Source organism: Pteropus vampyrus, unplaced genomic scaffold, assembly GCF_000151845.1.
Source record: "Pteropus vampyrus isolate Shadow unplaced genomic scaffold, Pvam_2.0 Scaffold144, whole genome shotgun sequence".
Lineage (NCBI taxonomy): Eukaryota > Metazoa > Chordata > Mammalia > Chiroptera > Pteropodidae > Pteropus > Pteropus vampyrus.
The window spans coordinates 1,098,139-1,120,923 of NW_011888925.1; the positions used below are offsets into that span (position 1 = coordinate 1,098,139).

The window sequence follows — 22,785 nt, forward strand, 5'->3', positions numbered from 1 at the left end:
GTGTCTGGGTGGCCCATCAAGAACTTACCAAATATTTGCTTTCTCATCTACCTGTGAATCGCCTACTTTCCTTCCCTCCGAAGTCCCAGACCCCTGACTCCCTCTTAGTCCGGGATGGCATACAAACCCTAACCGCCTGATTTGTCTTCCACTCTCATATGCTTAGGGAGCGCCATATGTACATACGTAATACATTTGGTTATTTTCTCCTAGTAATCTCATGTCAATTTATTAGACCAGCCAGAAGAACTTAAACTAGTTTCCTGTAAACCGTTGTGGTCAGTCTACAAAATAGAGAAAATTACTGTCACTAAAAGTGGGAAATTTTTTAAAATGCTGCTAAAGAGAAGCAGCCTTTCATATGAGAACATCTGATCATCTAGCTATTTCTATTCAAGGGGGGCCCCATCAGCTCTGGTCACCACTATTAGCTTAGGCCTACTAAAATCTTGTCAATGTAAAAAATGTCCAAACCTAAAGAGAATTTTTAAAGAGTACTTGAGCCAAACTGAGGACATATGCCATGATGCAAGACCTCAAATTCTTCAGAGAATGGCAGCTTTGCAGCTCATTTTATACATCAAAAGCAAAGAAGACGACATAAGGAAGGTGCATGAAATCTACTGGTGGTAAATTAAGAAAGTAGGAGAAAGTACAATGGTAAAAGCTCTACAACTGGATAAAAGGCAACGCGGAGAGACATCTTTTACATTGGTGGGTACAGGATAGTTAATAATCAACATTTATAGCACACAGAGGTGCTATGCGGGGAACAGGATAACAATGAGGGGTTCTGTGGTCTCGTGCTCTGGTGCCTACAGCTGTGCCTTCCAGGGATAGGAAAAGAAAATTACTCTGACATTTCAAAGGTATATTATCCTAGATGCCTAAGAACGATGGACAGAGCTCACTTAAAGATTGACCTTTGCTAAGGAAGCTATAGGCCTAAAATATGACTACTCGCTATGACTTGCCCAGTTAGGAATTTGTGATCAGACCATCCGGTGTGGTTACTTTGGGTCACTGAGCTTGTCAGACCTGCTATGTGGTCTCCCTGAGCTCGCCAAGTTTATTACATAGCAACTTTTTCATTCACAATCTGATGACCTTGTGGGGCTTCTCTGTGAAAACACTGGCATTTAACAAACTGAGGAAGGCTTGCACTCACTCATTTTGCTGAATCGACAAGGCTTATGCTGAAGCCTTATGATGAAAATGTCACGCCCTCAGGCTTCTCAGGGTCAGTGATTCAGGCCAGAACTAGAGATATGGACAGTTATTTATGGTTTAGCTCTTTATTGTTGCTTCTTTTATCAAAACCTGTCACAGCTGGGGGCCAAGAGGAAGTAAAAAAAATTCTCACAAATATGCCCCCTCATCTCCAGTTAGTCCTCCCCCCCCGCCCCCCACCCAGGGCGTTGGGCCAACCCTGAGCACACATGATCATCTCTCCCATCTTCAGCCTTCTCCCAGCAATAAATACAGGCGACCGTGATTCAGTGAAACTGCAACAGATTTCTCCATTTTGAATGCCCCTCAAGGGGACAAAAAGGAAGCAAAGAAGTTCAATGCCTAACCCCTCTTAAGGAATGGAAACTTCTTTCCCCTAAGGGACAGAGGAGACAAAACTGTCCCTGTCAGAACTGTAGCAGCTCTAGAAGGAACTGGGGAAAGGAAAGGCTGGAACAAGAGAGAAGAGAAGGAAGAGGAAGTTCTCCAGCAACCTCGCTCCTTTGATCCATTCATCCCTTCTCAGATAAGGGGTGGTCCCAGTGTATCCGTGGGGCATAAAAAGGGGAGAGCTGACAGAGAAGAGCCAGGAGGAAGAAATAAAACGAGAAAGCAGTTTGGTGGAGAGGGAAGGGGACGGAGAAAAAGAGCCCGAAAGCTCACTGCCCTCATCTTCTTCCAAGAAATGGCATCGACACACAAGAGGCGTGAATGAGTAGGGTCTGGAGGATTCGGGACCCCCAAAAGAAATGAAAGAGAAAGGAAAGCAAGGGTGCTGTGGTCCCCAGGTCTTCACAGGTGAATGTGCTCCACACAGAGCAATAGAGTGTTGGGGATGAAGGGAGACTTGGTGTCAGTGGGTGGGAGAGGTCAGGAGATCATAATTGGAATCCAGAGCCCAGAAACAGCCCTCTCTCCTCCTGCCCAAATGTTGGCAGAATCTGGGTTTTTCGGGATAAGGAAGGTGAAGTCTGGGGAGGGTCAAACTCCAAGGCAGAAGGAGTAACTCTCATCACCACCATACCTCCTACCCCCCAATGTCCCTTGGGTTATCGCAAGTGAATACTCCAGTCAGATGCCACATTAACACCAGGCTTACGCAAGATCAACACAGAGGTCTCAGGGTCATGCTGGAAGGACAGGTGGCTTTCAGGAGATCCTGGAGGAGACCAAAGAGTACTGCAGTCATAGCAACAACTTTCTTACAGGCAAGATGTCCCCAACCCTGCCCCTGCTTCCCCTCTTTTCTCACCCTGGGGGCCGGACCACTCACTCACCTTTTGTCTGGAGTACCACGGCTGCTGGCTTTCCAGCCCCTATTATCACCACCCGCTCAATCCAGACTGGTGTCTCAAAGTGGCCTTTGGGATCTGCTGAGCTGGAGGGAGCAAAAATTAATGCCCATCAGGGAGAAAGATGCCAGAGCAAAAGGGAGGAGATCCAGAGCAAGATCATGATGCTGTGAGCATCCCCGAGGCCCAGCCTCCTCCCGAGGCTGCCAAGGCAGGCAGAATGGGCACCTCATTACCTGGAGACGAGGGTGTTGCCAGAGAATGAGAATCGACGCAGTAGGAACTCATGGCGAGTCTGATAATTGAACGTGTGCCCATCATCTAGAAAGAGCTCTCCTTGGGCTGTACCCTGGGGAGGGAGTGGAATAGGTGAGTGCTTGAGCTCAAGAGAGTGAGGGGACTGACTCCTAGGAAGGTACGGATGACTGAAGAGGCCGCCTGCCTATGCTCTCACCTGGGGGCTGAGTGCAACAAAAAGAGTGATGGGGTCTTCCTTCATACACTCGGAAGAACGCCGCACTCGCATCCACCGAGGTATAATTGTCCCTCCGCGCTGGAACACAGGGATCTAGGGCAAGAGCAGTGCCGGGATGAAGTTGCCCCATTGTCCAACCCTGGCCCTGCAGCTTCCTTTGCTCCTGCCCATCTTTCAAAGCACACACTTTCTCCCACTCTGGAAACCTGCGGGCAGATGGAGCTGGCAGCTGGGCCAGGCATACTCACACTGCTTAGGGTTACAGGCAGGTACAGGGTCTGGGGACCATGATGCTTCTGGTAGCTATGAACGTCATACCATACCTGTGGGCAGCAGGAGAAACAGTCGGTCACTCATTGCACACGGCCCCCATTCCACTTACCGCCTGTGGCCTCCACCATCATTCCCCACCATGTCCTTCCTTAACTTACCTCCCCTTGGCCAGGCAGATAGACCTGCACACCATGAGCCCCTGAGTCTGATACAGGATGAACCAGCAACGCATCTCCTAAACGCACCAGAATCAAAATGATCTGAGATCAGTTCCAAGGCAGGGAGCACCGAAGCGCCTGCGCCCTTGCTCCACCAGCCTCGCCCACTCCTCCCTCCCTGCACGTCCAAGATACATCTCTCACGCGTGCTTATTTCTCAGCCCTCCCCTTAAGCGCCCACCACCAGCTGTCCTCCCCATTTCTCACCAAGCAGGAATTGATCATCTATACTAAAAGTGGTGACATCCTGAGGATAATGCACCCACAGCGGCCTAGGAAGGAAGCAAGACAAGAAAGCTAGACACTTGCTGTTGTGGCAGAAGTCAAAGATGCCGCCCCAGGAATTGGTGATGAGAAAAGCACAGGGGTAAAACCCAGGAGCTGACAGCCAGACAGTCCGGACAGGCTTCAGGCCTCAGCTCTGCAACCTCACCCTGGTCTAGGTATCTAACTAACTTCCTAACCCACCGCCCTGCCCACTCCTGCCCTGCCCCCTCTTGAAACTGTTCTGCACAGCAGCTTTCCAGTGGCCACTTGGTTATCCTGGCCTGAAAGGCCCTTCAGGATCATGTCGAATTTTCCTCTGCCACCTCATCTCTCACCTCTCCTTCTGGTTCCTTGCCCCTGAGAAACACAGTTTTTCTATCCCTGGAATACAAAAAACTAATTTCCAACTTAGAATTTTTGCACCTGGGGTCTCCTCTGTTTGGGATATTCTTCCTTTAGATCATGAAGATCTGTCTGACCCCTCGGTTAGGTCTCATCTCACATGGCCTTCTTCTCAAAAAAGCTATTTGTGGAACCTAATTTCACTACCCTCTTCTATTTTTTCAAAGAGCTTGTCACTGTTGGCAATTTTCTTATTTATATATTTGTTTCCAAGTCTTTCCTCCTCCTAAGAACATACATTTCACAAAGGTAGGACACTTGTCTGCAATGTTTCTGGCTCTGAGGATAGTGATAAATAATGCCTGGCATGTCATCAGCACTCAATAATGTCTACTGCTATTCATTCCTGTCCTTCTTTTGTTATTCTTGGCCCTGAAATCACATTTTCCTCCTTTATAAGACCCTAGTGAGTAAAAGAGGTGCAGAGACGGAACCCAGTCCCCACTGTCCCCCAGCCACCCCAGCCCACTCTACACAGACCCAACTGAATGCCTTACCTCATGACAGGAATCCCTTCACGATGGGCCTGATAGAGGAGCGTGTACCAGAAAGGCAGCAAGGCGTATCGCTGGTCCAATGCATCTCGAATTATGTCCTGGTACTGAGACGGTAACAGCCACGGCTCTCGCCGCCCGGTGTCCAAGTGGGCATGTGCCCGGAAGAATGGCTGGTAGGCACCCATCTGGTACCAACGGACAAGGAGCTCTGGTGCTGGATTCTTGAAGAAGCCACCCACATCGGCTGGAAAAGAAGGAAGGTTGGAAAAAGAGGGTGAAGGAGGGCTGCTGTGCAGGAGTCTCTGAAGCCCTGTGCTGCCCCTGCCCCTCAGCCCTCTACTTTGCCTGTCTCCCACCAAACCAAGGACCCCCAACTCTTCCTCCTCTCACCCCCACAGAAGGATATTCCCACCAGCCCCAAGCTGAGACACATAGGGATAGAGATCTTCAAATGGTCCCATTCAGCGGTGTTGTCTCCTGTCCACACGGCTCCTGAGGAAGACAAGAGAGAGGGAGGGAGCTTGCAAATAGTGACGCACTTAGCTTCTCATATAACTGACCTCTCTGACCTGCCGCATCTGCTCTGAGACCCCCCAGGGTCCGGCTGAAGATGGCAGAGTTCACAATAGCTCTTAAGGGACCTCCCACTCCCTGGCGTCCCTCAAAGTGCAGAGCTGGGAGGAGGTGATGTGCAGCTCTCACAGGATAGCCACATGGACAGACTGCTCTGAGGACCAGGACTCGGTCCACAGCGCCTCCCACGTGGCCCTCACCCCCTCTCCCTTGGCTCTATTCCCCAAATCTTACCATAGCGCTGGGAGCCAGAAAAGCAAGCCCTGCTCAGGACAAAGGGGCGTTCTACGCCCCCAGAGCGCAGAATCAGTCCCTCAGCAGTCGCCATGTGCTGAGTGGAGACAGGAGAGAGGAGGGGTAGTGAGGAGCAAACGCCAGCTGTCATCTGTTGCAAGTTCCCCAGCCCTCGGACCCCGCTTCAGCCCCTTACCACATATAAGCCGTAGATGTTGTGCACATCTCGGTGCTCCCAGCCCCCGTAATGCTTGGCATCCTTGAGCATAGTGACCTCAGGACCATTGAACACAGATGGTTCATTCATGTCATTCCAGACATAGAGGTTGGGAGCTGAGCCCTGAGAACACAAGGCAAAAAATGGAGACAGAAGGACAAAGGAGAGAAAGAAGACAAACAGAGTCAGAGCAGCAGAGCTCCTGAGAATCCAAAAAGATGCATTTCTCAGGGACCATCAAGGCCCCTGATACACTACAGGCAACCAACCATGGCAGGATCGACAGGCAGAGAATTTGAGGAGGGAAAGACAGATGCAGGTCGGGAGAGGCCGTACCTCATAGTTGTCAAAGCTGAACATGTTAGCCCACCAGGCCCTCATGGTGGGATTGGTAAAGTCGGGGTAACTAGCTGCACCTAGGAGTTAAGGGTGGCTGTCAATCCCCAAGGGGAGAAATGGTCACCATTCTTCCTCCCTGGTTTTCCGATAACCCGTCCCTCAATTTTGGGTCCACACCACCTACCTGGCCAGCACCAGCCCTCGTAGTCAAAGCCATCCCGGGTTTTAACGTACAGATGCAGGCTCTGCAACTCCTCGTGTATGCGGTAGCCAGAGTCCACTTTGATGTGCGGGTCCACGATGGCGACCAGCTGGGAGCAAGAACACGTGGTCAGGGCTCTCCGGGGCTACTGTTTTGGAGATCAACATAGAACGCGGCTGCAGCCCTTTTACCTTCCGCTTCTTGGAGGCCAAGTGCTCAAGCATGGTGAGGGGCTGGGGGAAACGGCTGGAGTCCCAGGTGAAGTACCGCTTGCCATCGGCATGCTCGATGTCCAGCCAGATGACATCGCAGGGCAGGTTGTGGTCATCGAAGCCCTGACTGACTTCCAGCACGTCGGCCTCGTCCCGGTAGTTCCAGCGGCTCTGGTGGTAGCCGAGGGAGAAGAGCGGGGGCAGTGCCTGGGTCCCTGCAGGTTCAGCGAGTGACCGGGGTCACAATGGGATCAGGCCAGGCTGGGGCCAGAGGGAACACCCAGGAACTGAAGGAGGCTCGTAAACTAGAGGAGGGCTGAAGGACATAGGACTTCTGAAAGTGCAGTTGCCCCTCTCAAGAAGACCAGGGCCAGAAAAGGAAGCTGCCAGCCGACAGAGGGGGACGCTGTGTACCTGTGAGACTGGCATACTGCCGGAAGATATCAAAGACCGAAGGCCCGAGCAGCAGGAAGACATCGATGATGCCGCTCTCCGACATCCAGCGGACATCTGTCTGTGGGGTCTCTCCAGACCCCTGCAGGTAGTCTAGCATCTTCCCAAACAAGGTCTGTAGAGGGGACCGCAGAGAGATCTGACACCCTCCCTCTCATTCCCCAACCCGAAGACAAAGCGGCAATGTCCTCCTCAAAATCCTCACAAAGCTTCTGATGAGTCGCTCTGGGCTGAAATTAAATGTCACCTCCTCAGCGGACCCCTCTCTCTGAAGCAGCACTGCCCCCACCCCCACCACAGGACTGCTGCATTTCTTTCTCAGCATGCACCACCACCAAGCTCATCTTGTCTTTGCTATCCATTTGCCGGCTGTCTGCCTCCCTGAGTGAGGGCCTTCCCAACCTCAACAAGAAATATACCTCCAGCACCTAGAAAAGTATCCAGCACGTGATGCGTACTCAATCACAAACGTGCTGACAATAAATGCAGAGAGCGCAACGCTTCCCCATGAGCGTGCATCTTCTAGTAGTGACGGGGGAACTCAAAGACTGCTCCCAGGGCCCAGCGTCCTGCTGTCACGCAATCCCAAAAAGGCTTTCTTCAAAGCTAATGGCCCGTCCACCTCCAGGCCTGAAGACTCCCTTCCCTTCCTGCTGCCCGTGCCTGTGCTCTCACCTTCCCCGCAGTGTTGGAGGATATGTCAACCCAAGTTTCTGCGGCATTGAGCCAGAAGATTCCCAGGTCTCGATGAGGACTGTGTCCCAGGAGCACAGGCACAGACCCGTACAGGGCCATGGGGTTGTACAGCTCATACTGGAATACATCCAAATTGTAGAGGCGATACGGCTCCCCACCCCTGCAGGCAGGCAGGCAGGCAGATGGACTAGCCCCAGGCCCCGGTACACACAACCCCCAGCCCACAGACACAGCTGAGGGATAAGAACTGGTCCCTCCGCCCTTTCTCAAAGAAGAATTATCCAACTGCCAAAGGTGATCTGGGCACAGGAAGCGATTCACGCTTCTCTGGAGTATCCAATATGCATGCACATCCCCCCACAATCTGACTTCCGACCCCTCTCTCCCCCTATATCCTGAGGTCACCACGAAACTCACTCAGTGACCTTCAGCCTCAGGTTGTCTGCATGCTCGGGGATCCCATACACATGCTCCATGCCTGGCAGAGAGAAGTCCAAACCTACAGATGTGGGACCTGAAAGGAAAGCAAAAGATGAGGTCCAGAGCCTCTGCTGGCGAAGACGCCCTGCGCCCCTGCCGAGGCTCTCCCGGTCCCTCACCATAAGGCTTGGTGTCAGTGTGAGTTTTGAATGTCTCCTCCCAAGCTCCTGGCTCATCTTTCTCTGCCTTCCCCTGGGTCTCTTCTGGCTGTGAGGAACAGAGCAGACCACTACCCAATCATACACCAGTTCTCTCTCTTCCCCCATCCCTTTTCTAAATTCCATCCCTGATAGTGAGATTCAGCTCAAGTTTCTTGTGGGCCTTTCCCCTCCAACCTCCCAGTCATCCCTGTGCTCCGGCCACCCACCCCCACCGACTTGCCTTGTCACCATCCCCAGGAGTTTCCTCGGGCTGGGCCCCATCGCCCTCAGCTGGGTCTTTTGATCCTTGCCTGGAAGGTAGGAGAGCTGTCTGCTCCAATCCAGAGGGGATAGGGACGAGGGGCTAGTGGAAGGAGGGGTGAGGGAATAGAGAGCCAAGGGTCCAAAGGAAGGAAGGCACTGGAGGAAGGGACTGAACGTTAAAGCCTGGAGAGAAACCCCCGCAGTGAAGAGATACGTGTACAGAGGATGAGGAGAGAAATGAGGAAGGGAAATGAGGAGTAAATGCCACCAGGAAATGCCTTCCACACAGGCCCAAGTCATCAGCCTCTGCCAGCATCCCAAAGACAGGTGGGTTCAGGGCCTAGGTTCGGAATGCCAGTCCTGGCTCTGCTGCCTCCACTGAGACACGCTGGCCTCAAATGCCCACACGGGGCCTCAGCCTTTCGGCTTGACACACAGGTTTTGCAAAGGCAGGTGGGTCATACCATGATCCAGCCTCTACGGATATATGCAGGGACTCAAATGAGAGGTTGTGCCAAAGAATGCTTTCAAGGGCAGCTGGCAAGCAGCTCTGCCCAGAGCCTCAGTGCACCTGAGCTGAGAGCCAGGAATCCCAGCAACACCCAGCATCTCTCCCCCCCTTGGCAGAGCAAGAAGCTTCCTATATTCCTTAAGGACGTCCAACATTTCATCTTCCTCCTCCCAGGGGGCTCCCAGTCAGAACGGGGACCAGGACCAGATAGCACATAGCTGGAGAAAGAGCGGTGATGAAGGGCAGGGCATGGAAGGGTCTGGGGCACCTTCCCCTGGGGGCCAGAGTGAAGGGCGGGTAAGGGCAGAGGAACACATACAGTACCAGTGGCCATGGATTTACCTAGAGAAAAGGTTCTTGATCTTATCCCAAATGCTACCGAGCGTGAGACTAACTTTATCCGAGAAACTAGGGCAGGAGGAGATGGGTAGGGAAGGGGAAAAGGAGGCACAAAACCAACACAAAAACAGAAACATAAAAGTGAGTTTCAGTCGACAAACTTCCAGAGATGGGGGGCGGCGGGGAAGAAAATAAATCTGGGAAATGTGATGGCGTGAGAAGGGGAAGAGGGGAAAGGCAGACCCAGGCAGGCCTCTCTCAGAGGAGGTGCCCAGGGTACAGCTCAGGGACAAAAGTGACTGCCTCCTGGTCTGCAGAGGAAACGAAAACGACTGCAAGCAGCCTGCTTCCTACCACCCCTAACCGACAGCTTCTCCCAGCGCTCGGCCCCTACCTGCTGTCTTGCCACCCTGTCTTCTCTCAGGGACCCAGTGCCAGACCCCACAATGTCCCTAGGCTTTCAGACTAGGTCACCTTCAGTCCCAACCCCTGTACTCACGAGACCCTGGGGGCTCTCTGGTGCTCAAAAGCTAAGAGTCCTCGGGCATTGACACTGAGCAGAAGGCTGCGGTCCTCTAGCAGGTCAAGGCGGAACGGCCGTGCTGTCAAGATGATTTTATAGGGTCCTTCAGCCATGGTTAGCTCCACACTATTGTCGTCACGGCCAGAGACGGAAAGCCTAGGAAAGAGATCGAAAGGAATTTAAGGATGTGCAAAAGACCAAGAGTGTAGTTTCGACACTTTAGAAGAAGGGGGACCTGCTAAGAGCTACAGACAGTATGGCAACGGAGCAGGGATAGCCAAAGTGACCAAAGGAACCCAATAGCGCCTGGAAACAGACCTAAGGATAGTTAGAACTCGGAAGTGTAGCAGAGGTGGTATGGCCACTCAGTGAGGTCAGGAGGACTATTCAATAATGGAGATCCGCTGGATAGGAAAAAAATGGTGTCATATTCCTACCTTCTACCAGATACAATTTTCAACTTCAGACAGATTAGTACTTAAAATTTAAAAGTAAAATCTTTGGAAGAAAATATAAACAAACATTTTTCTGACCTTGAAATAGAAAAGAATTGTTTTAAACAGAACTTAGAAAACACTAACACCAGAAGGTAAAAGACATACATTTGACAACACTAAAATTCGGAATTTCTATTTATCGAAAGACACCTTTAGGGTCATCAAGAACAAGAAAAGTCTGAGAAACTGTTCCAGGATAGAGGAGCCTAAGGAGACATGACTGCTAAATATAATGTGGTATCCTAGATAAGTGGGATCCTAAAACAGAAAAAGGGCATTAAGTAAAAGCTAAGGGAATCTGAATAAAATGTGGACTTTAGTTAGTTAGTAATAATGATATCGATTCATTAAGTACAACAATTGTACCACAGTAACATTAACAATAGGGGAAAATAGGAGTGGAGGGTATACAGGATCTCTCATAATATTCTTGCAACTTTTCTATAAATCTAAAACTATTCTAAAATAAAAAACCTTTTTTTCCCAAGGCACCTTTAAGAAAATAAAAAGATAAGCTATAGCTTGGGAAAAACAGCTTAAGTATAAGTGAGAAAGAATTAGTATAAAACCGATTCGTAAAGATCTATGCATCCTTATGTTCACTGCAGTGCTATTTACGATAGCCAAATATAGAAGCAACCTAAGTGCTCATCAACGGACAATTGAATAAAGAAGTTATGATTCATATATACCATAGAATATTACTCAGCCATAAAAAAAAAAAAAAATGAAAATCTTACCATTTGCAATAACATGAATGAACCTAGAAGGTATTATGCTGAGTGAAATAAGTCAGAGAAAAAGAAATACCATATGATTTCATTTATATGTGGAATCTAAAGAATAAAAGGAACAAACTAAGTGAAAACAGACTCACAGATAAAGAGAACAAACTGGTGACTGCCAGAGGGGAGGGAGGTAGGGGCCTTAGTGAAAAAAGGTGAAGGGATGAAGAAGTACACATTAGCAGTTACAAAACAGTCACGGGACGTAGAGCACAGCACAGGGAATACAGTCAATGTTACTGTAATGGCTGTGTGAAGAGCCAGATGCATGCCAGAGTAATCGGGGGGATCACTTCATGAACTACGTAAACATCGAACCACTATACTGTATACCTGAACTAAACAAACAAAAAAAAAGAATTAGGTGTTAAGACTCATGAATTTCTACAAATCAATAAGGACAAACAACATAAAAACAAAATAGGCATAGTTGGCAACTACCATTTCATAGACTAGTAAACCACAATGACAAACACATGAAGACACAATCTCATTAATAAACTGGAACAGACAACCAAGCCAAGACCACCACATGGTATCATTCTACACCCATTTCGTTCACAAAAATTAAGTCCTACAGTACCAAGGATTGAGGAAGATGTAAATCAATGAGGTCTCTCACATATTGCTGGCAGAAGTGTAAACCGGTAAGCCACTTTGGCTTTATTTTAGAAAGTTGATCATTTCCATGTTCTACAACTCTGCAGTCCCTCTCCTAGCTATATAACAAAGAGAAACTCCTGCACAGGGACACAGGAGACATGGACAAGAATATTCATGCCCAAACTTTGAATAACAAAACACTGGAAACCACCCAAATGTCCATCAACATAGAAATGAGTATGTTGAGATATAGTCATACATTATACAGTAGTAAAAATGAACTACTAGAGCTGCATGCAACAGAGTTAAATAAAGTTAGGTGAAAAAAGAAAATCTCAGAGGACGTTCATTAAGATATCATCCCTATGAAGCTCAAAAATGAACAAAACCACATAATTTATTGCTTACGCACATACGTACAAGTATGTATACGTGTTTATACACATCTACACACGAAATGACTGTAAAAAAAAAAGCCAAGGGAATGATAAACTTCAGAGTAACGATCCTTGCTGGGCAGGGGGTCACGGGTACAGGACAGTGAGAAGTATATAGATGGGTTGGGTAGAGGGCTCATAGAGTAGAGTTTGTTATTTTCTAAATTAAACAATTGTCATTCATGGAACAATGATGATAGTGAGTCATGACCTAAGAATTTGAGTAATCTTATCCTTAAAATATGGGGGGAAAAAAAAAAAGAAGAAGAAGAGAAGTAAGAAAGGGAGAAGGGAAGATGAGGGAAGGGAGGAAGGAACCAACCACAGAGACATTGTATTCCTGGAGGGCAGGATCTGTGCCTTGTTCATTTCCTCTTGTATCACTAGTACCTAGCCCAGGTTCTGGTGCAGAAGAGGAAGCAGTATCTGCTGAATGAATGGAAATTAAAAGGAGAAAGAGAAAATAGGTCAAACAGAGAAAGAGAAAGGTTGAGGAGAGTGGCGAAGTGCTATTATCTCAATGTGAGAAAGTCAGCTGCCAAATACAAATTCATCGGGAAGGAGAAAAGGGCCATGGACACAGATAGGTTTCTCTGGAAAAATTTACCGAGCTGTCGGGGGATCAGCCACCAACACATCTGGTACACGGTATCGGGGCCGCCGGGGCTCCAGTTCATCAATCCTGATCCGAGTCATGTTCTTCTGAAGCCCCTGGAGCTCCAGCACCAGCAATACCTGAGGAGGCAGAGGTTTGGATTTGGAGAAAGGAGAGGACCACACCATGGAATGCCCTCGGAACCAACTCCCTCCTGAGGGGTTTCCTCCTTCTAGCTCTTTGCCTAAGGGATCTGAGATCTGAATTCCTCACGAAGTAAAAGCCCTAAGATTAGGCTACAGCAGGACGTTGGCTATGGGTTCACCCTTCCTGAATTGCCCCTTAGCCACTCCCCCACTCCCATCAGACTCTTCCTTTTTTCCGCTGACCTTGGTGACCTCATTGATCAGATGGACTGTGAGAGCATCAGGACCAAGCTGCAGTGAGTCCAGCAGGGCTCGGTATGGAGAAAGGCCTGGACGTATGCTTCGCTGCCGCCTGTCAAGTGAAAGGGTTAAGAATGTGGGAGGGCAGCCTGATGTCCGCAGGTTCCCCTATCACTAGCAGTGTCCCCAGGCTACCCCATCTGCCAGAGATACCTCGCACATCACCCTACTTTCCATCCCACTCTCCTAGAAATATCATACCTGCAGAAGGAACTCTCTTCACAGGTCTTAAAGTTACTTCTATCCACAGCAAGGGTGATTCCCAGGCAGACCCCTAAACAAGCCAGTACCAAACCTGTCCGTGACCTAAGGAGAAAAAGGACAAAGAGGGAACAATCAGCTTGGGGTCAGAACGGGCCCCACCTTCAGAGGTAAAGGCCACATCCCTAAAAGACAGCTCAGAAAAGAGGGAAGATGGAGTCCCTTTAAACAGAAAAGAAGGCAGGGGAGGCATGGGGTTAAGTGTCAGGCCTGGGGAGTTGGCTCACTTACCCCATACCTTTAAAAAGGTGGAGGAACTGGACAAGGATCTTTGGCCTTCAGAGGCCCTGCTGTTGACTCTGGTTACATCAGCCTCTCAGTGGAAAGGAGCAATAACAGCGAGCCCCAGGGGAAGCAGTGGCACCGTGTGTGTGGATGAGGGAAACAAAGCAAGCCATGCCTTTGCACCGGCAAGGCACTGGGTGGAGCTACAGTGAAAAAGTTAAAGATGTACCCTCAGCTAGCCTACTGGTCACAGTTCCTAGGGTACAAACATCCCTAGCACTCCAGCATCCTGCCCCTCAGATCTCCACTCCTATACCTTCAAGTTACCACTATCATGAACTAAGCCTGAAAAAACTAACTTGCATTAAATCCTAATGTACCCTCAGGAGCCTAGCTAACAGCTTTCTAGCCCTAGTTTTTCAACTCTGCCTGCAGTTTTTAACTGTCAAAGTCTAGGTCTCACCCCCAGCGATTTTGATCTAATTGGTCTGAAGAAGGGCCTGGGCATAAGAATTTTTTTAAAGTTCCCTAAACGACTCTAGTGGGCAATAAGGTTTCAGAATCACTTCTTTATACACACAACTTCTTTTCCCTTTTTCTGTTTTCTTGGTGAATGTAAGGTTAAGGTTTCTTCCAAATAGGAAAACGGAAGCATAAAAGGTTCAATAAGTCATCCAAGATTGAACAGGGGTGAAACTAGGATTGAACTCAGCCATGACTCTGAGGCCCATGTACTTTATGATGCAAAACACAGCACACTAACCACTGGCAGGGCCTGCCTCACTGAGGACCATCACCCCAAGGTTACCACAAACTATAAGTTCCCCAGCGTAATGTCAAATGACAGACAAGGGACTTAATGGGCTTGTTTAAACAAGTTAGTCTGAAGGATATATTCACCTATTCTGAGTATATCATAAACAGGAGTTCTCAAACTTTTGTGTCTGTTAAGAATCACCTTCACTGCTTATTAAATGAAGATCCCAAAGCCTGGGAATCTGCATTTCAAACATGCTCTCCTAGTGACTAATGTAGATAGTCCAAGAGCTTCCAAACGGGAGAAATATACAAACAAAAACACAGGCTTCTTCTAAGCATTAAAACTTTGCAACCTGCTAATGGGGAAGCTAAAGAGTAGGGCCTACTATACATATTGCATCCAGTAATAGCTTTAGTATCTGCATAAAAGCTGAAGGGAAAGAAAATCACCAGAAAGGAGATCACAGAACACAGTAGGCCCTCCAGTTCCAGAAGAACGTGGGAAGCAAGCCAGGGCACGGAAGGCTGAGGAAAACAGCAGGCATTGTGGTTTAATAGGTCTAGCAGGAATAAGCAGTAGCAAAACAAGCAGAAGAAATGCTACCAAAAAACTCAACAGCAAGGCATGTGGCCCAGGTCCTGAGGAGTGACTACAAGCAGGCACCCAGACCCTCTGAACCCATGTTCACCTGCCCAAAGCAGCAATAACCAGAAATACTGTCAGTTAAATACCCTCCTGGAATCCTATTTGCACAATCTATAAAACGGGTTTGGAGAGATGCCGATGGGGATAGGATTTCTAAAAGATCTTTCAGATGTGACCTGTTGGAAGGGCCTAGGAACTCGGGGATGCCTCGAATGCCCCTGAGCAAGCGGTGCTCCAACAGCCAAAATCAGGAATGAGCCAAAAGGCAAGTCGCACCCGTTTATTGTTTCAGATCACAGGATTCCAAGAGTTGAGTTTACGACCAATGCTTTTTTTCATTGCTGCCGGCAGTAGCCGCCTCTCCCACCCCAGTACATCCGTTAGATGCTGGTAAACGTTTTGCGGCGCTGGTGGTTGTTTCGAAGCTTTTTTCCGCTAATATAAACTCGAGAGCGCAGACCAAACCGTTCGATTACATGTCGTGTTTGAGCAACATCATCCAGGCAGACTGAACTTACTGGATCCTGCCCCAGCCCTGCCCAGCGAGCGCGAACACCGAACAAGCCAGTGCTGGCGTCCACGTGAACCACGTGAAGGCAAGGGCAGGGTCCGGGGATATGGGAGAGTGGGTAAGAAGGGCAGTGCAGGCGGGATTGCCGGCCGCGCTGCTTCCAGCCCGGCTGAGGGGCCGCAGGACAGCTGGATGCGTTCCTGGAGGCCGGGCCAAGTCTCGTCCCCCGCCCCGATGGCACTGCAGGAAGGAGGCGGCAGCGTTAACCGCCGCGAGCTGCAAGGGGAGGGCGGCGGCTGAGAGAGCCCAAGGCCAACAAGAGCGCTCAGCTGCGGCCTTCTTTAACCGCCAGCGGGAGCTGGGAGCACCAGAAGCATGGGCCCCCAACGCCGCGAAGATCTACCGCGAGGAGGCTGGGGGCGCTTGAGACCATCTCCAGACAAAAGGTCCTCGCGATACCGGGGATGGCAAAGTCTCAGGAGGACATACAAGGATTAGAGATATGGGGCTTGGGGGATCTGGGGACGTCCCAGGATGGTCCCGGGTTCCGAGGTCCTCACCGCCTCCTACGCGCCGCCACTGCCGGTACCGCCGCCATCTTGTGCCGGGTTTGCTCCCTGACCCCAAGCTTCCCTTCCCCCCGCGAGCGTTGAGCCACGTATCTTAGCGCCCGCCTCTTCCGGCTTTGGGATTGGCCGGGCCCGGGAACGGTCGGGCGGCTGTCCCATTGGCTAAGCGCGCACTCCAAAAGCAGGTAGAGGGCGTGGCTGGGCGATGAGGGCGTGGCTGGGCGATGAGGGCGGAACTGTCCAGAACCTGGCGCTGTCCTATTTTGCCTGCTCTAAGCGTCGGACAGAGGCACTGGACTCTGTTTTTCTCAAATCAGCAAATTTTATTTAGAAAAAAAAAAAAAGGTGAGAGAAGAAAAAAGTGACAGCGTTCTTTACGCCATAGTCTTAGAAATCTTCATCTTTCTGCAGCACCTTAGCCCCGTCTCACTGCTCAAACTCCCTCGGCTCCCGGAGCATGAAAAAGGCTATGTCCCCTGCCGAAGTAGAGTGGACGGTGAAGGTGCCTGGAAACGGCCAGAGAAAAGGCCCAGGCGGTCAATGTTGCGGTGGAGGACACTGTGCAGCACAGCCAGGTGGGGTCCACCCTCACCCCCACCCTCCCTGGAGAAGTCCCGGATGAAGCGGCCACGCTCTGACTGGAAGATAAACTTCTGGGGCAAGGGCCCGTGCTCCCGGAGAAAGCCCCAGACACTGAGCAGCAGCAGACGCACTTCAAAAGGTGCCAGTTGGCTAAATACTTCGTGCATATTACCCAGGGCTGGTGGCAGAAGGCTTCCCTCAGCCATGACAGCCACTAGGGTGCAAGATGCCTCCAGATGCCAGGGAGAGTGGGCCGTATCAGGATGGCGAGAGGCTTCCCAGTGGCTCAAGAGGGCAGCCAGCAGCCCCCGCAGCAACACGGAGCAGTAGCACAGGGCTGGGGGAGCAGCTGCTACCAGCTTTAACAGCTCAAAGAGCAGGGGCTGCTCCCGGAAGCGCCGGCCAATGCGGAGATCCCGCTCCACGGTGGCCCGGGCATGCTCCTCAGGGGGCCAGGCTAGCTCAGCGCCAGCCGCATCAGGACACACACTCTCCACCAAGGTCACTGCAACTGCTTTGGCTGCCTCTGGGCTCAGGGTGGGAGCCCCCCAGCAGCCCCCACATTCAGTGCCTCCAGGGGCACTGCAGCAGTGCACTAGGAGGCTGAGGAGGCTCTGGGTGTTATAGATCACTTCCTGCTGATTTCGTGACTGGACAAACTTGGGTGGCTTTAGGCCACGGCCGATGACTCCAGCGTGGAAAACAGACCAAATCCCTCCAGGACCTGGCACAGCTGCAGTGTGCCGCCGGTTTGTGTCCAACAGGGAGGCAGAAGCCAAAGAAGCTGAGACAACTGAAAGAGTCTCATTGTCCCCATCCACTTCCCCTCCAAACAGTTCTGTGTTGCCCCGATGTAAGGCTCCCTCAACGAGCAGCTGCAAGACAGCCTTAAGCCCAGCAGGAGAGGTCTGAGAGAGGCGGGTAAGAAGCTGGGAGGCCGAAGCCACACCTGAGGGGCCATGCAGCCTCAGAGAAGCAAAGAAGCGATGTACTCCAGCTCTCACCAGTCCCAGAAGTTGAGAGGGGGACAGGGCTTCTGGAGGAAAGGGACAAATGGCCAGGAGGGAGGCAGCAGCTTCGGCTACTTCCTCCTCAGGATGTAGCAGGAGAGGAGCCAGGTCAGACAGATGGGCTGAGGCAGACTCCCCAAACCGGGCCCCTAGGGCTGCAGGGCCCTCATCGCCCTGCTGTTCCCACCCCACTAGCAGTGCCAAGTTGCGCAGGAACCTCGCCGTGAAGGGAGGCTGCAAAGTTCCTGCATGCACCCGAGCCAAGCAGCTTCGGAAGGCCAGGGGCAGGAGGCCAGAGAGACTGACCACCAGCCCTGCATATAACTGAGTGGCCAAACTCAACTCTTCAGGGCTTCGGGCCCGGCTCAGGAGATGGCCCAAGGCGTCAGGTCCACAGCTAGGCCGGGTATAGACGGAGAGCAGGCCCAGGAGCTGGTGTTGCCAGAGGAAGCGCTTCCGTTCCAATCGTAATGTCTCTCCACACAGCTCTCCAACATGGTTTCTCAGCGCATCTAGAAAGGGCACAGGGCGGGGGGGTGGAGGTGGGCCCAGCACCCCTTCCCCAGGAGACCCTCCCCGGTGATGAACCAGTTTTTGCAGGTGTAGCAGCAGCAGCTGGATTAGCCGGTCACAGGCTTCACGCACGGTATCTGGCACAGCCAGGCCCTGGGTAGTAATGACTGAGGCAGGCATGGCTGTGTCCACCAAGAACTGCAGCAGGCGGTAGGCACCTGCCCCAGAGGCCTGGCTCACCAGGTGCACAGCCAGGTTCAGCATGTTGTCCAGCTCCTCTCGGGGGAATCCCTGCAGGTGTTGCTGTAGCTGGCTCAGCACGGCTGGGGGCTTAAGGCAGTCCACCAGCTCTCCAGAGACTGTGCCCAGCAAAGCTGGTGACATGACTGCCAGCTGCAGGAGGAAGGGAACTGTGGCCTGTAGGGAGGGGTCCCCACTTCGGCCCCCAGCTACCCCTGCCAGGCTATCATGGAACATTCGCAGGAGCTCCCGTCGGATGCTGTCTCCGTGGCGGGAGGCCAAGTGCCCTAGGATGCCAACAACTGAGGCAATCTTGGGCACCCGCTTCTCCCCAGGGATAGCAGGAGATCCAGGGAAGGGGTCTGTAGAAGGGGTTTGAGAAGAGCTGCCACCACTGCCACCAGCTCCACCTCCAGCCCCACCATGAACACAGAAGTCCTTCAGGCCACAGGAGAGGACTCGGGAGATGATGGTGCCAGGAAAAGAGGAGCCAATATGGGCCACGACCCAGTCAAAGTGTGGGGAATGCTGGACAGAAGTATCCAGCAAGGCATCCACACAGGCATCTGGACAACTACCAATGAGAGCCGAGAGGCACTGAACATAGATGTCCATTAATGTGCGTGTGGCCCGACAGCCCATCCACAGCTGCAGCAATTCGTTGAGAGAGCCAGTGGCATGGGGCACACGCTGGTGCTGGCCCGAGTATGTGCTGCTTAGTTGCCCCATGAGGTCAATGGACCATGCACTAATCACAGGTGCCCAGGCCTTTGGGTTGGCCCGGATAAACTCGGACAGCACCTGCTGCACTTCCTGTACCACATCCTCTAGACCAGGTCCCCCAGCAGGTACATGGGAAGGTGGAGGTGGACGGAGATGAGGTGGGCCAGCCACAGGGCTTTCATCCAGGGCAGCCAGGTGGGCCCGGACACTCTCATCAAAGACGCCTCGCAAGTGGTCAAGCACGGCAGCCCGAGCAGGTGGCAAAGAGCGGAGCAGGAGAAGACTACAGCGTGCATGTTCCCGGGCTGAGAGCTGGTGGCCCAGAATGGGGTCGATGCCAGTCAGAAAAGCTTTGATTTCCTGGGACAGCTCCTGAGCACTATAAGGAAACAAGAGAATCAGACTTATTGTGTTGAGAGATGCTGGGCAAGTTACATTCCCTCCGTGAGCTTGTTTTTTTCTATGTGAAATAGAGAATTACCTTCATGAGATAATGTTCATAAAGCACGTAAGTATCATATCTATTTCACACTAATCACTCAATAAATGCTATTTTTCTTTTAATAATATCGACGTAAGTCTTAGAATGTCATGTACTTTTTAAAGTACTTACGTGTATTATTTCAATCCAGACAACAACCCAATAAGGTACTATTATGATCCCATTTTACAGATTAGAAAGGCAAGGTTAAGTAATCAGACTATAAGCTCCAAGAGGGTAGTAACCATTTCTGTGTTCTTCAACACCGAATCCCTTTCTGTGGAGGTGCCTGGTATATGGGAAGTACTCAATAAATTTTTGTTGAATTGATTTGAGTATAGTTTGTGTTCCTATAACATCTGCTTCAAATACACCTGTCCAACTTTACTGCACTCCCCACTACAACATAAGCATCCTGGATTTTACTCTTTATGAAAAAAAATCAACCATAAGGTCAAACTTGCTCCTTAACTAAGGGCTCTCCTTCCCCAAACCTGTTTCTTCCCATATTCTGCAAGCATCTCAACCACCCAACATTTTGACTCCATACCAATGACAACCACCTTCCCGGCACCCTCAATGTGCCTAGGGATTAGGGTGACCCAGGGCACAGACAATGCTTTTCAACCCTTCCCCTCCTAAAACATAGAGGTTCAAAAGCCTCTTCCTCTTATTGCCCTTTTCGCCAAAGACAGCATCCTCTAGGGGCTGTTAGGGTTCTGACTGAGCCATTCCTCTCTGGTTCCTCCAAAAAAATACTCTAATGTGAGAGGAGTGTTTCCCTTCTTGGAAGTCCAGGGAAAGGCTAGAAGGAAGCATTCTGTGGGTTTTTAGGCCTGAGTGCTCATGGGGTCTCCATGAAGTCAGGGAACCCTGGGTTCCCTCGGGTCTAAAAGGAACAAGGCAGCTGGGTTCCCAAGAGTTCTGATATCCCCAAATCTCGGGAGAGCTAGGGCAGGGTCCGGAGTACCTAGTCACTGGGGTTTAAGGGAGGCAGTGTCGAGATCTTGGGAGTGCGGGCACTGGAGCCCAGAGTTTTGGTGAGGCAGTCCCTGAGTCCTGGGAAGACCCAACCAGGAATCTCTGAGAACCCTGACGCGAGTTCTCGAGGTAGGATCTGGGTTTCTGCCGAGAAGGCTGGGGATCGGCGCGGGGCCGCGCGGTGGGGGAAGATGCCAGGGGCTCTGACTACCTGAGCGGCGCGGGACCGTGGGTGGCCGGGGCAGGCCCGGGAGGCCCTGGGGCCCCGGGAGGGTCGCACAACGCGGACATCCCGGAGCCCTAGCCTGAGCCCGAGGCGGGAGCGGCGGAGCGCAGGCAGCGCATGCGCGCTGACGAGAACCCTGAAAGGAACTAGCGGCGAAGCCTCTCAAGAAAACCCATCCGGCGGTGTCCGTGACCCTCACATATTGGTTCCACACTGTGTCGAGGTCCTAGAGCCGGACTGTGATGATCACAGCGGGAAGCCGACCCACCCTCAATGCAACTTTTTTTTTTTTTTTTTTTACCATTGATACACAGACTAATGCCAGCTGCTACCATTCGGTTGGCTTTAATTATTTTTTCTAAAGACCAAAATGCAAAATGGTCAATTTCACGAGGTTTTAAAAAATGAAGCACTAGGAAACATTTTAATCAAGAAACAGTGACAGTGTAAAAAGCAGTTGAAGGAGAGAAAGGAAGGGGGAAAGCGGAAAAGAGACGGAAAGGAAGAAGAGAAAATTCGTAAGAGAAGATGAAGAGATGGAAAGGAAAGAGAGGAGGGAGAGGAAGCCCCGAGTAAACTGGGCTGGCTAGGCTGAAGGAGTCTTCTCAGTCCTAGGTTGGCACTGCGATCCCATCGGTTTCCATGATTCAGGCTTTGCCGCCTCCCCAACATCCGCCACCGGGACTTTCGTGTGCCTCCCGTCCCCAGGCCTGCAGAGAGGAAGTGTGGTAACTATGTGTGGAGCTAGTACACCCCATCAAGAGCCCCCACTCCGGCCAGCTAGTCTCCGGCCAGCTAGTCCACTTACTTAATCTCTCTCTATGCTTGTTTCCTCTTGAGGAAATGAAGATGGTAATAGTACAACTAACTCACAGAGTTGTGAAAATCGAAACCTGGTAGTAGGTTCTTTGTATAGCACTTGGTGCCTGCAGTAGTAAGCAAGCACTTAATAAGTATTAGGTATTGTTATTGTATTTGTTGAAAGAACTCCAGAAAAGAAGCTCTTTGAAAACAGGGATTTTGCTTATTTTGTTAAAGGCTATGTCTTCATCACCTGCAAGTGTGTGCCTGACGCTTAGTAGGTTCTTAATAAGTAGTTGATTGAATAAATGAAAACTAAAATAGGTTCTGAGACCTGCATTAACCAGAGGGCTTACTGCTCTCAATCGAAGTGTGAATTAGAATAACATCCGTTGGTAGATCCTAAAGATACTTTCTTTTCTTTTCCTATTTCACAAAAACAGGTCTTTGTTGATGAAGAATTTGTTTTAACTGGACCTAGAGATACTTTCGAAGTGGTTGTATTTTAAAAGTTAAATGACTAATTATCCTTCATTTGTTCTTAAATTTTAGAAGTTCAATAACTCACAAAGTGTATATTCTAGGACAGTAAATATGAGACAATTTCTGCTCCTAGTTCTACCTCAAACTTGGACTCAACTCTTCTCTGGGCCTCAATTTTTGATCTGTAAAAGGAGGCTTTTGAATCAAATAAGAGACTGTCATGTGGTCCCTGCCCTTAAGGATTTCACAATCTATGGGTGCTCATTTTGGAGTCTGGTAAATCTGGACTCATGTCTGCTATTTATTAGCAAGGTAACCCTGAGCAAGTGAGCCGTTTGGAGCCCCCTTTTTTTTTAATCTGTAAAATGGGCATGATATCTCATATCTTACAGACTTTTTGCAAAGATCACTTCAGCTCATATATTTAAAGGACTTAACATGTCAGATACAGAAACTCTTCAGAGCAAGCTCCTTCCCACCTTGGGCACAGGGAAAACAAAATTATGAAAGATGGGCATACCAAGATGTTGAAAATGTCTTTCCTTCTCCCTCTTATCTCCTCCCCTCCTCTCCT

At 50.4% G+C, this 22,785-nt stretch overlaps 2 protein-coding genes across 4 annotated transcripts; both read right to left on the reverse strand.

The window, feature by feature from the left end:
• Nucleotides 1-1,271: 1,271 nt before the first annotated feature.
• On the reverse strand, nucleotides 1,272-16,321 carry GANAB (glucosidase II alpha subunit). 3 transcript variants are annotated; one of them, XM_011368638.2, is made up of 25 exons: nucleotides 16,163-16,321; nucleotides 13,402-13,506; nucleotides 13,144-13,252; nucleotides 12,767-12,894; nucleotides 9,814-9,993; nucleotides 9,318-9,383; nucleotides 8,442-8,511; nucleotides 8,180-8,267; nucleotides 7,998-8,094; nucleotides 7,560-7,740; nucleotides 6,846-6,999; nucleotides 6,411-6,646; nucleotides 6,202-6,328; nucleotides 6,015-6,094; nucleotides 5,658-5,801; nucleotides 5,462-5,558; nucleotides 5,045-5,146; nucleotides 4,655-4,898; nucleotides 3,696-3,760; nucleotides 3,429-3,505; nucleotides 3,246-3,320; nucleotides 2,977-3,090; nucleotides 2,759-2,871; nucleotides 2,508-2,608; nucleotides 1,272-2,389 (listed from the first exon to the last, which is right to left on the reverse strand). In XM_011368638.2, the coding sequence occupies exons 1-25, from the start codon at nucleotides 16,198-16,200 to the stop codon at nucleotides 2,280-2,282; spliced, it is 2,901 nt and encodes a 966-aa protein (XP_011366940.1). In that variant the 5' UTR covers nucleotides 16,201-16,321; the 3' UTR covers nucleotides 1,272-2,279. The 3 variants fall into 3 exon arrangements, with proteins under 3 accessions (XP_011366940.1, XP_023391447.1, XP_011366941.1); XM_023535679.1 differs by lacking the exon at nucleotides 16,163-16,321 and adding an exon at nucleotides 15,368-15,567; XM_011368639.2 differs by lacking the exon at nucleotides 9,318-9,383 and having other exon boundaries at nucleotides 16,163-16,316.
• An 82-nt stretch (nucleotides 16,322-16,403) lies between these two features.
• Nucleotides 16,404-21,061, reverse strand: INTS5 (integrator complex subunit 5). The gene is made up of 2 exons (XM_011368641.2): nucleotides 20,913-21,061; nucleotides 16,404-19,618 (listed from the first exon to the last, which is right to left on the reverse strand). The coding sequence occupies exons 1-2, from the start codon at nucleotides 20,990-20,992 to the stop codon at nucleotides 16,639-16,641; spliced, it is 3,060 nt and encodes a 1,019-aa protein (XP_011366943.1). The 5' UTR covers nucleotides 20,993-21,061; the 3' UTR covers nucleotides 16,404-16,638.
• Between the last annotated feature and the right edge of the window lie 1,724 nt (nucleotides 21,062-22,785).